General features: G+C 43.7%; 1 protein-coding gene across 1 annotated transcript; it reads right to left on the reverse strand.

Annotated features, from left to right (window-relative positions):
- Positions 1 to 8,096, reverse strand: NEK2 (NIMA related kinase 2). Its single transcript, XM_061348340.1, has 9 exons — positions 7,925 to 8,096; positions 7,604 to 7,821; positions 5,999 to 6,236; positions 5,347 to 5,429; positions 4,969 to 5,095; positions 3,956 to 4,175; positions 2,931 to 2,985; positions 2,781 to 2,848; positions 1 to 434 (listed from the first exon to the last, which is right to left on the reverse strand). Exons 1-9 carry the CDS (start codon positions 8,018 to 8,020, stop codon positions 211 to 213), a joined length of 1,329 nt encoding a protein of 442 aa, XP_061204324.1. The 5' UTR covers positions 8,021 to 8,096; the 3' UTR covers positions 1 to 210.
- Positions 8,097 to 15,271: the final 7,175 nt, after the last annotated feature.

Raw genomic sequence — 15,271 nt, forward strand, 5'->3', positions numbered from 1 at the left:
AGGAAGACAAAATATTTTTTCTTAATACAATTCCTAATCTCTTATGCTTTGATCATGAGCTACCTATTGTAGACTAAGAGCTTGTACGACAGCTGTTAAAATAAACCTTCAGTAGGCTCCAGCTTAAAAGAGGAAGGCACAAGTAGCTTCCTTTTTTCACACATTTAATCAACTTCCAAAAGTTAAATATTTTACACCTGTGTTATCATTTCAGCGCATGCCCAAGATTTGTCTGCTCTTCAGTTGATAGTTCTTTTCCAGTTCAGCCAGTGCTTGAGCCCGCAGGTTGGCAGCATACAGACGTTTTCTGAGATCAGAGCATTTCCCTTTAGAACGGGGATGGTTTTCCAGATTAACAGAACTCCCAGCATTCTCCTCACTTCCAAAGTGTACTTTCTTCTTGGTTGTAGGGAAGGGCAGCAGCAGTGCGTTATCTTGGAAGTCAAACAATAAAGACTGAATTAGTGCATCTTTCAGCATTTGTTGCTTAGCTCATATTTTTTAAGCCTGTTACCCATTTTGCTATCTACCTATGGCTTTACGTGATCTAATTCAATGCATTTCATAGCAACAAATCTTCTCCATTTTTCCTTTCCAGCAGTAACACAATGCAGTTCCAAAGGGAAATAGAGAATGGGGGTCCCAGCTACAAAACACTGTCTTTCCTTCATAGCAGGGGCAGACCCAGCCTGCCCTTCCTACATTACCCACATTATTCTAGCTCTATCCTTGTATTAAGTCAATGGGGTACAAACTAGGCTCTGACTTGATGAACAGTGGGTTTTAGTGCATTTTAAACAATCAAGTTACTTTCACGGCAGCCTCCAGCACAGGAATTTTCATGTTATAGCTCTGCTTTAGCTGTACAGAATGGCCACAGTGAAAAGGCAGTTAGCTTGATTTGTTTTTAATGACCCAGGGTACAAAACCTACCATCAAAAGCTATTAAAACAGCTGAGTTGCTTCTCATAAAAGCCAAGTTCACAAAGCTCAGCTTAAGGTGTGGGGGTTTACTTTTATTTTTAATCAAAGGTCTAAACTATCCTAATATTAACACCGCTGAAGCCTTAATTTTCAATTCATTAGGCCGGAAGAAAGATGCAATAAGCAAGTGAGAAGAGCCAAACTAAAGAGGCTAGTGAACATTTCAGCACTTTGTAGTTTCATACCAGTAAACTGTATATGTTTTAACATTGAAGCCTTCCCTAAGAATCAGAAAATCCCTGCAAAAATAGGGTAGTGTCTAGGAGCCTGTCTTAGAAACCAGGATTTTTGGTTTGCCATTTTACTGTGAAATGAACCATACACAGACTTTGAGGAGAAATTAAGGGTCTAAGATGTGTGATATGTTCAAAAAACACAGTACTATTTGAACAACTGAAGATAACAGAAGTAAGTGATGTTGGTAGTGTACTGGAGAAAATTCACATCAGAACAGGGAGACTTTTAGAAAAGTATTACAAGAGTGCTGTGGAATGAAGAGCAGCAAACACTGTGACAAGCATTTAATCAAGTGATTTACAGGTATTGCAAGATTTGGTAAGTCTTTTAATAAACATATTCACTTTTCCACATTACCCAGCTCAAGGTAGTAACTGCTTGAAGTGGTTCAAAAATTAATAGCCCTGTTAAGGTCAAAATACCTTGTAAAGGGGTGGGAGATGTAGAAGAGAACTGAAGAAAATGCTGAAGCTTATTGAACTTCAGTCATCCAACATTAGAGGCAACATCAGAAAAGCCCAAGGCAAGTTTGGTTTTTATATTCCTTCATGTATCAAAGTGAGACAATATGTTGAAAGGTATAATGCTCAAAACTGACAGGGATGTTAGAAATAGCTCAAGTACCCCTAATGTCTGGTGGCATTTAGCTTGTATTCTTGCATGCTGTGATAAGCACTTGAACTTCAGTTTTATTTGTATTTGAGGCTGTGAGATGCTTATCTTGCTTTATCTAACCAAAACTAAATGAAGAGGTTATTGCTGCATGTTAAAGAGTGGTCATGTTTCTTTGCTCTAGAGCACTACTTAGGATCCAGTCATTTAATATTCTAACCACTATTTCAAAATGCATTGAGATACTTGAATTATTTTTACTATTACAAAATGGGTGCAATGAAGAGATGATACTATATCTTATGATAGTGAGGACTGAACAACTAAGGCCAAAGTGGATGCCAGATACTGATGGCATAACAAATACTCTGAGATTAGACTACAGGTAGTCAGGAAGTACTACAGCACATCTTTAAAGCCCCCCTTCAGTGTGTTAAAAACTGGAGTATGCTCATAATAGTTAGTATTCTTTAGATGCAAAGATCTTTAGATCTCGTCTGATGCACCAATCACAACCGGGTCACTTGCAACAAATATTATTTCCCACCACAATTTTTGGAAGCTGAAGAGATTAAAAATGTGAAATTTTATTAAAATTAACTTTATCAAAAGTCTGTAAAAAGACATCCATAAATAAAATAATTGCAACTCTGAGTGAAAGTTGGGTTACAAGTCAGCACTCCCATTAGCTTACAGTAAGAACCTAGTTTTCAAAACAGCACAAGACTGCAGTGCTGACAGTGGTAGCTCAGACTCATGGTTGAGCATCATCCACTAAGTCTTTTTGCAAAGTACAAAATCAAAAGTCTCTTCCAAACAACACAGAGATACTGGGGTTTGTATTGCTACAATGGGACTAAGTACAGCATATTGGGCATCGGAGGTATTCTTCTCATCATTCCAGCCTATATTTATCAGTGCCAGTGGCTTCTTGTGTATTTCCATACCTGGACCATCTGCACAAGCTGTCATCTGCTCTTTATAGAGTTTGTAGCTCCTCATCAGGTTTTCAGCTCTGTTTTCAAAAGAGAAGTTTAAGTTTTCCATCCTAAGATAGTAGAGTTTCTGCTATAGGCAGTTCTAGGTTAGTAAGATACCTGGCAAGTTTGTCCTCTGCCAGTCTCTCACGAACACAGAGTTCCCGTTCTCTTTCTGGAAGCAGAAATACAGGAGTATGCAGTGTTAACATGTAAATGTTAAAGTTAAGAGTGATTGTGCATGATGGACTTTGTTCCAGGAAAAGACAGTAGTTATGGGTGCATTTGACAGGCTGTATTTCCTGCATTTATGGCTCTAAACAAAGGTAGCTGCTGTGCAGATACACCTTTATCCATGCACTGATAAAGCACCAAGCAAGTACTCCAAAAAGCCAGCAGGTCTTTTTTCCCCTTCCCTCAAAACTCAGCCATATCTGCAATAACGAAACTACAGCATCTTTTTGTTCTGCACATTAACTCATGGCACACAACAGCAGATCTAAATATTTAGATACCAGATACTATGATTCAATTATGACTAAACATCCCATTTACAGCAGCAGCAGCTGTTAATCAGGCTTAGAAAACAATTTATACTGTTAAACTCTGTATTACAGAGTCTACTGCACGCACAAAGAGGTATTTCATGTGGGCAGGAAATTCCAGTGCCTGAGGACCACCTATCTATAGTTTCACAGGTAAGCTACCTGTAGGGTGCAGCTTTTATAAAAGCAGTTTGCTTACTCCAATATGTTTTGCTCCAACATCAGGATGACCTTAGGTTGTGTGCAAGTACAGACAATGTTAACTTACACAGTGGGGGGGAAAAGCACAGTGCAGAATATACCTAGACCCTTTTTTCTTGTATAAATTTCCTAATTGCCACTCATGTTTAATCTTCCCAAGCCAGACTTCTGTATCCAAAGTGCCAATTAGAGTAACTTGAAACAAGAACTAGTCTAGATAAACCCTGGCATTCTTGCTTTAGTCTTCAAACAGAAACTAGTAGTGAATATCAGACTACAATATCCTAGTGCATTAAAATGAGGGGTTTTAAAGCCATCTAGCCTTCCTTCCTCCACACTCACTCTTTTGAATAAGAACCCCACTGCCAACTCCCCCCTTCCCAAAGTGAAATGTCATACGCTCCAGATGTTGCTCTCTGTCCTTAATGGCTTGTTCTCGGTCCTGTAGTTGCTGTTCCTTCCGTTTCAGCTCATTCACTGCAGCATCTGAATATTGCAGCCTTTCTGGCTCCCATGATCTCCAGCCTCGTTTATCTGGGTTTTGCCTTTGTTCTTCTGTCACCAAGTCTGCTATCAAAGGGTGCTGCAGAATATCTTCAACAGAAGGTCTGCAATAATCCTAAAGGGAAGACATTACCAACAGGTTCCATCTGTAACCAAGAAATATTAGGGCCAGGGATTCCCAAGCAAGACCCACTACAGATGGGAACCAGCTGAGGTGCTATGCATTGAAGGAGAAGTTGGAGAAAAATGGAATTAGGAAGGGGTAGCACAACCAGATGACAAAAGCTAAGGGAGGAGGCTATTACCAAGCCCTCAGCTCCAGAGGCTGTAAGTCTGGCTCTCCTAGCCAAGGCTCTCACTCCTTTCAAGGACAGAATGGGGTGGTGAGCCTACAGGGGCAACTGTTAGTAAGTTCTGTAGCAAGCACTCTGCATCTGTATTTGTCAATTGATTCCTGAAGAATCCATACCTGTTGTGAGACTTGGGTTCTTGTTACAGCTTTGTTGTAATATGCAGTGTTCTTCTCAACACCCCCATGCTAGCCAAGGGGCACGAGCTATATGGTAGCCATATAAAGCCAACCCCAAAATGAAGGCAAACTAACTCCTCCCACTTCCAAACACACTGGAACCTTTCTAACCCTAAAGACACAAGGCCTTATGTATGCTGTCAGGAAATTCCGTATAAGACAATATTGAGATAGCCTTTCAGCATCCGGAACATACTTGAGCTGCTACCTTTAATAGACTCAAAGCACAATTCCTCCTTCCCCTACAAGTGATGTTGCCAGTGACAAGGTGATAGCAACCAGCACTTCATGTCAGTTTCTTTTGTAATTGAGAAAGAAAACAAGTATTTCAGTACACCAGTTCAAGTTCTAGGTGGAAAACCGAGCAACTGATTCTTACCTTTACATTCAGCATCTCCTTGAGAAGCTCATTCAGCTGCTCTGAGTAACGATATGGTATTCGCCTGAATTTCCCTTCCTTTATTTTTTCTGCCAACTCCTTTTGGCTGCAAGCTCTAAATGGAGGCCTGAAAAAGAACATTTTCCTTGGTTTCTTTCACTAATTTTAGTGACTCATTTTCATTTAAATAAAAGAATCAGACTAAGAAAAAAAACCTGCAATCAAAGGCTTGTTTTGACTACCTAATGTCAAGACCAATATAGAAACACAAATCTAGAACTAGTTTCTGAAGCTTTTATGCTTTTATCTCTACAGATTTTAATTAGACCTGTGTTAACAGCCATGCCTCTACATTCATTACCACGCTACTATACTTACGAGAGAGCACATAATTCATACAGGAGACATCCTAGAGACCAGATGTCAGATTTTTCGTTGTATGACATGTAGTTCATTTGTTCCTAAAGAAAGAGAACAATTTTGGGGTTATTAACTAAGACATTGTTCTACTATTGCAGGATAACCAGCTACTCTTCAAACCTGAATTAAACCATTATTTACTGGGGTTACTTTTAAGATTCCACCTTAATCTCCACAGCTACTACTAGTAGCAGGATTTTAACAAGTTGTAGCAGTGCTATACTGTAGAAGACTGAAGTGTTGCACCAATCTTTAGCTGATACAACCCCATATTTCAGTCAATATTAATCTTTCCCACACAAAATGCATTGTATCAGGGAAATACTCCTTGTTCATTTCCACAAATTAAAATCCTATAATCAAGAGGTAGTTTAATAAGCTTTTTACTTTAACACTATGAAACCAAAGCATTCAAGCTTCCCTGTTCCTTTCCAGAAACAATATACGCCAACATCTCTAACATTGCAAGAACACATCAAAACTTACACAGTGAAGAGCAACTAGTAACTCTATCAAAACCTCCTAAGCATTCATGAACTGAGACAAACACTGCAGAAAACAGATCTTGGAGGCACAAAAGGGGAGATGAGGCACAGAAAGGTGGTCTTACTGGAGACATGTAATATGGAGTGCCAACAAATGTTTTGGCAAAGCTGGTGTCATGGTGCAATATTCTTGCCAGTCCAAAATCTCCAAGTTTCACATTCTGCTTGCCATCTAGAAAGACGTTTGCTGGTTTTAGGTCGCGATGCACGGTGACTCCACCATCACTCCGCCTGTGACATTCCTTCAAGGCCAGTGTCAGTTGAGTCAGTACTCTGAGAACAAAGCTTTCTTCCAAGTAATGCCTGAAAGATGATCACATTGTTTAACAAAGGTATTCTATGAGCATACATCACTTTTAAGTAATTCCTGCCGGTCTTAGTGTGGCAGCAACATTTTAATACTACCGTTACAAAACATCACTGAATCACCCCAGCACTTTCACAGAAAACTGACAGCAACAGGCACCTAGATAAGCTATTTTAAAAATGGAAATTAAAAATCACTCCAAATACACTGGAAGACATCTGGACTTCTATTGCAGAGCCCCTGTGATACTTGCTTCCTCCCCTCAAAAAAGCTCAACAAAGACATAGTGTTTCCACTGCTTACAGCACTAATACCAACTTGACACTTTTGTGATGAGATCTGTCCCTTTGATCACTTATGATAACAGTGTATTGCCAGCTGTTTATAATGAGCAACATAGAACAACAGAGCCAGGACAGGACTGATTGTTAATATAACCTTCCTCAAATGAAAACACTGATGTTTGGGGGCAGCTGCTGTATCATTTTAGACTATTCTCACAAAGCGACATGTGGTGCTATGTACTTGTTTAACTTACTAATGTTAAAACTGATATTATACTTAACAACTAGGCTGCTAACTCTAAATCAGACCAAGGTGAAGTCTTATCAACTTGGTGTCTTCACAAGGCTTACATGCAGGCACATAAAGTAGTCTTTAACACTCTTCCCTTTCATGTATCCTGGTGTTCTAACAAAAAACAGGGTACAAGTAGTTTAATTGATGGACAAGTCAGAAGAGCAAACAGACCAACCTGCTTATCTGCAAGAGCTATGACTTGCTGGTTTCTGTTCTCAGCCACGTGCACACTAGCATTGCAGCCAGAAACCCTTCAACAGGTTCTGCCGCATAGGAGAGCTCAGGCTTTTACTACTTCAGCATAAACATCTGATTAGTTCGTGCATTCCTGAGCACAATTCCACCAGTGTTATAATCTTGGACAAAACCTTTCACACTTCAGAGCTATTAGGTCCAAAGGATTAAACCTTTCCAAAGTTAGCAGTGGGCGCATTTCACTTTCCTTTAGATTGTCTGGGATATTTCATATAATCACAGACTGGTTTGGGTTGGAAAAGACCTTAAAGCTCACCCAGTTCCAACCCCCTGCCACAGGGCCTCACACTAGAGCAGCTTGCTCCAAGCCCGTGTCCAACCTGGCCTTGAGCACTGCCAGGGATGGGGCAGCCACAGCTTCTCTGGGCACCCTGTGCCAGCGCCTCAGCACCCTCACAGGGAAGAGCTTCTGCCTTAGATCTAACCTGAACTTGCCCTGTTTCACTTTCCCATCACCCCTTGTCCTGTTACTTGCAGGTGGTATTTCAAGTTAGACACCGCGGAACTGCCACACGCGGATTCCACACACCTCTCTTTCGTGCACTTTGCAATCAAGCTGGCCAGGTCACCGCCATCGCAGTACTCCATCACGATGTACAGCGTCGTGCTGCTTTTGTCGATGATCCGGTCGTAATACCGGACGATATTAGGATGCCGCAGTTCGCGGAGCAAGTTGACCTCCGAAACAAGCATTTGCTTCTCTGCCTCCGACATTGTGCCATAGTCAAGCTCCTTCCACACCAAGATCTACGGAGGGGAAAACGACCCTTAGGGAATGCCTTGCACGCAAGCCAGAGCTCCGCAGGGGCAACAGCTTCTCCCAGCACCTTCCCGCAGACCCCCGCCTCACCTTGCCATCGGCCTTACGGCGCACCTTGCGACACTTGCCGTAGGAGCCGGCGCCGATGGTGAGCAGCACCTCATAGTCGTCGGGCCGGCCGGGCATGGCGATGGAAGCACCTCAAGCTGCGGGGATCCCCACCACCGGGCCCGCGCTGTTTAAACGCACCGCCCCTCCCTCCCATTGGCCAGGCTGCACCGCCCCGCCCACTCCAACCGCCTTCCTATTGGCTACGCCGGTGTAAACAAGCGACCGCCGGGTTGCGGCCGTTACAGGCAGCGGTTGGCGGCGGCAGGCAGGTATCGCGAGAGGCGGGGCGGCGCGTGCTGCCCGCGGTCCTGATGGGGCGCCGGCGGCGAGAGCAGCGCGGGGTGGTGGGAAGCGGCCGTGCCCATGTAAGGGGTTGGAACCGGCTGAGCTCTCAGGTCCCTTCCAACCCAAAGCATTCTGTGATAACGGGAGATCCCAACGGAGAGGTCTTTAATATTGAGAAGTGTTCCGAAAAATCCTCAAGGTATTTACAATAATCGAAATTTGGTCTGGAAAACTGCAGTTTAAAACCAATGAGGAAAATTCCTCATGATTCTTCAAGGAATTATATACATTAAGTCATGGCAGCTTTGCTGTTGAGCCATCTATGAACACCCATGTTACACCATACACAAGCACCTGCTGAAAAGAAACCAAATCCTGTAATGTAAACTTGAAAACATGAATGCATGGCTCCATACCCGAAAGTTGAACCAGGAATTACTATGGTTACATTAAATGACACTAAACACCACCACAACATGCTGAGTAACATCACAGACGTTTTAAGAACCATGTGGTGTATTGTATACATGTATACAATATATGTGTATGTATATATGCTAACCATGTATAGCATCATTTAGGGTAATTCTGGGGTCACAGAGAGCAGTTCCGGGCTCAATCCAATCTCTTTCCATGTGGAAGTGGCTGTGCCTATTCCTCAGCAAAGAATGGTAACAGATTTTATAAGGTCCAAATCAGGTGTGAAAGGGAACAGTTGTGTTTGTTGAATCCCACAATAGGATTCTCACTGTGCATCCATCTCCACTTTATGGTCTCATTAATCATTCCCCCATTTCATTCCAGGCTTAGAGAAAGGTCTGGGCAGGGCGGTAGGTGTCATGCTGTTACCGAGTGTTCATGAAGTATTCCTACATTAGTCTGCCAAAATCTAACCCTTCACTGTCGTCATCAGGAGGCACAAGAGCTCCTGTTACCCACTACCAAAATCCTATAGCTTTCTATCTGTAGGTAAGGTCTCCTCATCGCATGAGCAAATGAATTATACAGCATAAAGAGATCTTAGCTTTCTTGTTGATCAGTAACATGGTGTTCTAAATGGTTCATTTTTAGCACTGGTTTTAATTAAATTTAAAAGAAAATCCTCATATATGCCATTAGCATAATAAATAAATGATGGCAATAGGTACTGTATGTATTATTCAGGCTGCAAGTTTCATTGCTGGTTTCATATACCTCTGTTTCCAGCTTCTGTCCTTTCAAATGAACAGAAGGTTATCAATGGGAGACTTTATATTTCAAAACTGTGTTTTGTGCTGGGACTGTCCTGAGAATTTCTTTAGAAATGCTGCTTTGAACGAGGGAAATGTCAAAATGTCATGCTCCAAAACAGCAGGAGCAGGCATTTTACTGCTGAGCATACCTCCCTTTAAGAGCTACGTCTGAGAAAAATGCTTTTCTAAAAGCAGTCATTAAATATTTCAATAGGTGCTGTTTCCTTTCTGTCTGATTTTCATGCTGGCCATAGCAAAGAACCCAGAGTCCAGAAATACATCTCAGGTTTGAAATGGGGCCCTTTTTGTCAGGTATTGTATTTTCAACTCTGATCTCTAGGTCAGGAGCAACTTCTAGATTTCCAGTCTTGAAAAGACCTGTGCTGACTTTAGGTCTTTGCAAGCTACCAAACAGTTTTCAATTATTGCTTCTAATATTTTATTGTGCTTGGTTTTTTGTTTTTGTTTTTGGTTGGGTTTTTTTAACATTAAATTTCACTAAAAATTCCCCAAAACTTAATACTGTGAGACTGAACCGAAATCAGGCTCCACCAATCCATTGTCTCAAAGATTGGAATGAGAAGCCGAGGTGGGATTCCACCATCCATCGTCTCTGAGATGGGTGGGAGGAGCTGAGATCAGACTCTTCCATCCATTATGTCAAGGACTGGTGTGAGGAACTGCTGCCCATTATCTGAAGAATTGCTGCAGACCAGTGCAGTGGAAGAGCTGTCTGCAAGACCAGCGAAACTGGCCCACCATAAACGTGTTATACGTGACACTAAGAACAAAGGTACCCTCCCCCCCAACTCATCATAAAGGGGGAAAAAGGTAATCCCCAGGGAGGACACCTCCATGAGGACACTCTCCACACAGCTTTAAAACCAACTGCCAGCAGAAATGCAGTGCCAACCCATTCCTATTCTAAGCCCGAGTTTAGTCCTACGTTTTACTTCTTTAGCAGCAAATGGAGAAAACTTTAGTTATCCATTAAAAGTAGAATACCTGCTTCAGGTATTTTTTTTGTAGCAGACACCAAAGAAATCAGTTTACATTCTCTGTTGATCTCAAGTGACACTGCCATAACACACAGTCAGATTTTGCCATGTTAAAGGTTACAAGCGCATTAGATAGATGGGTTAGGGACAGTATTTTCCATGGAGCAAGAGCCATAAACAGTCGTAGCGCTGCTTTAACAGGAGGCACCTGTCACTGTTGGAACTCTTGACAGTGTGAGTACATGACATACTACAGCTCCCTGTAGAACCATGCAGAAACCTCATAACAGTCCTTTGCTTCAAGGAGATGAATAAATTCCTGTGCCAAGAATATCAGTTACATCTGGTGTCATTGACTGTTAAGGGAAAAAGGCCACATGGTTGGAGCAAGAGGATAGGGAGACAGCAATTTTTGGCAGAAGACAAACATTCTGGTACCATATGGTACAGAGCTCCTGGTGTCCCTAAGCTCAAATGAGAAGAAAGTGGCTGCCTGCTTTTCAACAGGAAAGATGTGAATTTTGGAGCTCTACCACTGTAACACCCATTGCCTTAGTGGGGATCCCGGTGTGTGTGTTTCCCAGTGACAATAACAAAAACAGACGTTGAAAACAAGACAGTTCAAAGGCAACCATCTGGAGTGGCATTTTCCACTGTGAAGCCTTAAAAGCCAGTGTTCACTTTGCATCAGGAGCTCCCTATCTCCCTTTTACTGGGGAGTCCAGAACTGGACACAGTACACCAGGTGAGGGCTGAGTAGGGAGGGAGGATCTCTGTCTTTGACCTGCAGTGCTCTTCCTAATGCAGCCCAGGATACCACTGGCCTTCTTGGCCACAAGGGCACATTGCTGGCTCATGGACAACTTGTTGTCCACCATGACCCCCCAACTGCCTGCTTGGTCTGACAAGTAACGTATTTGCTGCTTCCAGCAACTCTCCGTAAACTCCAGCCAGGATACAGTCATCTAGCTCCAGTTTTGAGTGAGTCCTTCTTTTCCTTTAAGGAAGGACAACAGGGAAGTCAGTTACCCTCATGCTGCTGTTAACAGTGGTGAGGCTTGTTTGTATTTAACCCCTCCCTGTTGTTTTTCCTGTGCAGCCACAGGTAAGTCAGGCACAGTGGGTTTGGAATGAAAGGAGCTCTGCTACCAGTTTCACAGGAGACAGGTAGTGATCAAGAGTCTGATCTTTTCATGGGTTGCAGCATAGAAGAAAAAGATGCTTTCGTTATTAATATTCTCATACATTTATCCTGTAGCAATTTATCACAGAAGCCAAGAAGCATTCCTCAAAGATATATGGAAGATAAATCCTCTCAAACTGCCCCATGAGCAGCAAAGCCAGCGAATACGGGATTCCTACAGATTTGAGTTGTCTCCTAAGCTCTGCTTCCCACCATGTAATAGCTGCATGTTCCTCTGAAATGCCCACTGGGCACAGACAGCACACGCTGCAGTTACTGTGCACAGACTGGCCAGCAGACCAGGTTATAGAACATGCTGTATTCTGCCTGTTTTCTCATGGGGGTCATTAAACTGGGGGGTTTACCCTCCATGTAGCTATCAGAGTTCCAGTAAAAAACCCTCTTAGGCTCACACTTGGGACTTCTACATCATTTAAATGCAGCTGAGTATGTATGGCAAATAGGCCTGAGAGCTCTGGGACAATGTAAAACCACATAGATCAACCACAAAAATAATCTCTCCTTAGGAAACTGGGGAAGTTTCGCCCATCCCTAATGTGTTCATCTTAGACATACCCTGCAGCACATTTCCTGGAAGCCTGACGCTTGCTTTGCTGTTATATAGTGCATCAGAGAACCTAAAAATGCATTCTTAACTTCCTATAGGTAATTGCAACTACGTGGATATGACTCAAGTAAGATTGTAGGAAGAGGCAGTATCTTTACAATTCAGCCTAGTAAAATAGCTGGGTTTGGTCTGGGTGGAGATAAGGTTTTTGTCAGTATTATTCAGGGCAGAACACAAAAGCACAGGGTAAGGTCACTTGGTAGTCCAGAGGGGCACTCCTTCCAAGTCTCTTCCAGTGCCAATCCAGAGAAGTGACCACAGGGATTGATGTGGTTTGAAATATTGGCATGGCCTCCAACATCTCAGTGTCAAAATCAATGGTATTCAAATGAATTGGGCCCTTCATTTGCTTCTCCCCTCCCCGCTTCCAGAGCGTTTTAATCTCTCTGCTGATGCACTAAATATGTTTTGAGGTTTCAGATTTGGAACATTTTCATTTTTAATCTTAATTAGTTGACATCAGAGGACCTGGCCCCTTTCATAATAACTGGAAGGGTTGAATGACTGAGATCTGAGCAGCCAAGGTCAGCATATGTGGCTTAATGCACATCTTACGATTATCTAATAGGACTTTCTAACACCACAGATGTTAAACTACAAAGTCTGCAGATCCAAAGATCATTTTTTTTCTTTATGAGCAAATTAAATGGGATGTGCTTTTTGAATTGAAAATTATTAATGGCACAGTGGTACAACACTGCATGCAGCAGCAGTGCATCTGCTCATATTCAGGTCTGTCCACACCAGTAATAGTACTCAGGACAAAGCTGCTTCTGTCTTTAACCCAGGATCTGTTATGTCACGGGAGGTGTTCCATGTTGCAACACAAGCACAATTACATAAGGATGCTTCACCCACAGCCTCTATTAGTGTGCATTAGTCAACAAGGAAGGGAGCTTATAGGGATCAATGTTCCTGTTAACACACTGCATCAGGGATGTGCACAGACACCCCCATGAGGATGGGGCTGAGGAGCAGGTTGCCTGGGTTTCTGAAGACATTGTTCTGTCTCCCTAAGAACATCATCTCCGTGTGGTTATGGCAGTCTATTTTCAAAGCTTGGTACAGTTTGCCAGAGCAGGCTATTTCACCATTATAATAACTCTTAACTTAGTAACGGGGTGTTACATCTGCAGTGGTAGATGTAGGAGAAAAAAGGGAATTGATGTACATTCAGTAGAGCTACCACAGCAGCACCAATTCAAGGGACTGCTTACAACAGTACAGCTACTGTGTTTGGAGACTTAGGAGCAACAGAAGTCGTCTCAGAACAAGAGAAGAGTGCTTGCACGAGCTTGAGCCCGTTCAACTAAACCACTGTAAGGTTGTACATAATTATTTCTACAGAGCTGCTTCCTATCTCTTACATTCAAATTCACTGCTTCAGCCAGGTTCTTACTTCTCTTCAGATTTTGGAAAGAATAAACTAGAAGTGAGGTGCTTGCATCAGAATGCTTTTGGGTTTCTCCTACATAATGTGTGTGTGTGAGTTGCAGTTTGTCTGCTTTCTGCAGGTCTCCAGCACAGTGTCATGGGCACGTGCCATTGTGGTACACTGCCTGAGAGGGTAATGAGAGCCTGGGCAGGCCAGAGAGCAAAACTGGTACCAAACTTCACACTGAGCATGAGGCCAGGACTGATTATCGCAGCAGGGATTTCTGGCCCTAAATTCTGGGAGCTCATCCATAAGAAATAGTAGGGAAGAAGGAAGCTCAGGGTTTTATTCCCCCAAGGAAAGTACGAGTGAGTGGTGGGACCTTACAACAGCACAATGGGAAGTGTTTCTGATGGAGATGGTGGGTTTACACCCGGGACCTTTGGCATTTCACTTCATCACCCCAGATGTGGTGTTACATCCCGTTGCAGCCATAGGGTTGCAGGGAGGCTGCAGCAGAGGTGAGAACACCTGGACACCTCTAAGCTCATCTCTAAAGATCCTGCCTTATAAAAGCACACAGGATCCAGTCTGGGCATGCAGGGCAGGGGCCTAGATCTCACTCCAGAAGGGTTTCCAGCAGCAACAGCTCTTGTGGCTCTGCAGGGTTCACATTAGGTCTGGTTGGGGTGAGGGTTATTTTCCAGCAACAGCTTCTGGAAATCCGCCTGGAGCAGGTTTGGGCATGTGTTCCTTCCTGCCTTCATTCCTCACCCTATTTCTCAAGATGCTTTACTGATGGACAGCAGCTGGGCAGGGAATGACCGCGGCCAACACTGAGGCAAGGAAGAAGCAATGGGTTTGTAGGACTGGAGTTTAGAACTCCACGGAGCAGGAATTCCTTCAGGCTCCCAAGGCTCGAGGAGAGAGGGGGAAGAGTGGTCAGTGAACGCGCTGGGGAAGAGGAAGGGAAACAACGGGAATGCCGCGATGCTCCCGCAGCACCTCCCTGCTCTATACCCCCCGCGGCCGCTAGGGGGAGGCACCGCACCGCTCCCGCCGGCAGCCGCTGATTGGTCGGTCTGGTCCGTGCCGTCCCTAAATCTGAGCCTTCCCTGTGGGTGTGCGATGGGGCTGCAGCAGTGCCCAGCTCTGAACCCCGCGGTGCATGGGGCAGCCCGGAGCTCAGGGAGGCCTGACGTGGCTAAAAACCCAGGGATAGCATAGAGCCATGGAACTGGTTGGGTTGGAAGGGACCTTAAGATCATACAGCTCCAATGCCCTGCCATGGGCAGGCACACCTCACACTAGACCAAGTTGCTTCAAGCCCCATCCAACCTGGCCTTGAACACTGCCAGGGATGGGGCAGCCACAGCTTCTCTGGGCACCCTGTGCCAGCGCCTCAGCGCCCTCACAGGGAAGAGCTTCTGCCTTAGATCTAACCTGAACTTCCCCTGTTTCACTTTGAACCCATCACCCCTTGTCCTATCACTACAGTCCCTTATGAAGAGTCCCTCTCCAGCATCCTTGTAGCCCCCTTCAGACACTGGAAGTTACTCTGAGGTCTCCAGAAATAATTTCAAAGCACTGCGCTTTTGGGATGGGACTAGATGTTGTTAATCCAA

Source organism: Neopsephotus bourkii, unplaced genomic scaffold (genome assembly GCF_033783945.1).
Source record: "Neopsephotus bourkii isolate Nb327-2 ecotype Australia unplaced genomic scaffold, CSIRO-AGI_Nbou_v1 NB_354, whole genome shotgun sequence".
NCBI lineage: Eukaryota > Metazoa > Chordata > Aves > Psittaciformes > Psittacidae > Neopsephotus > Neopsephotus bourkii.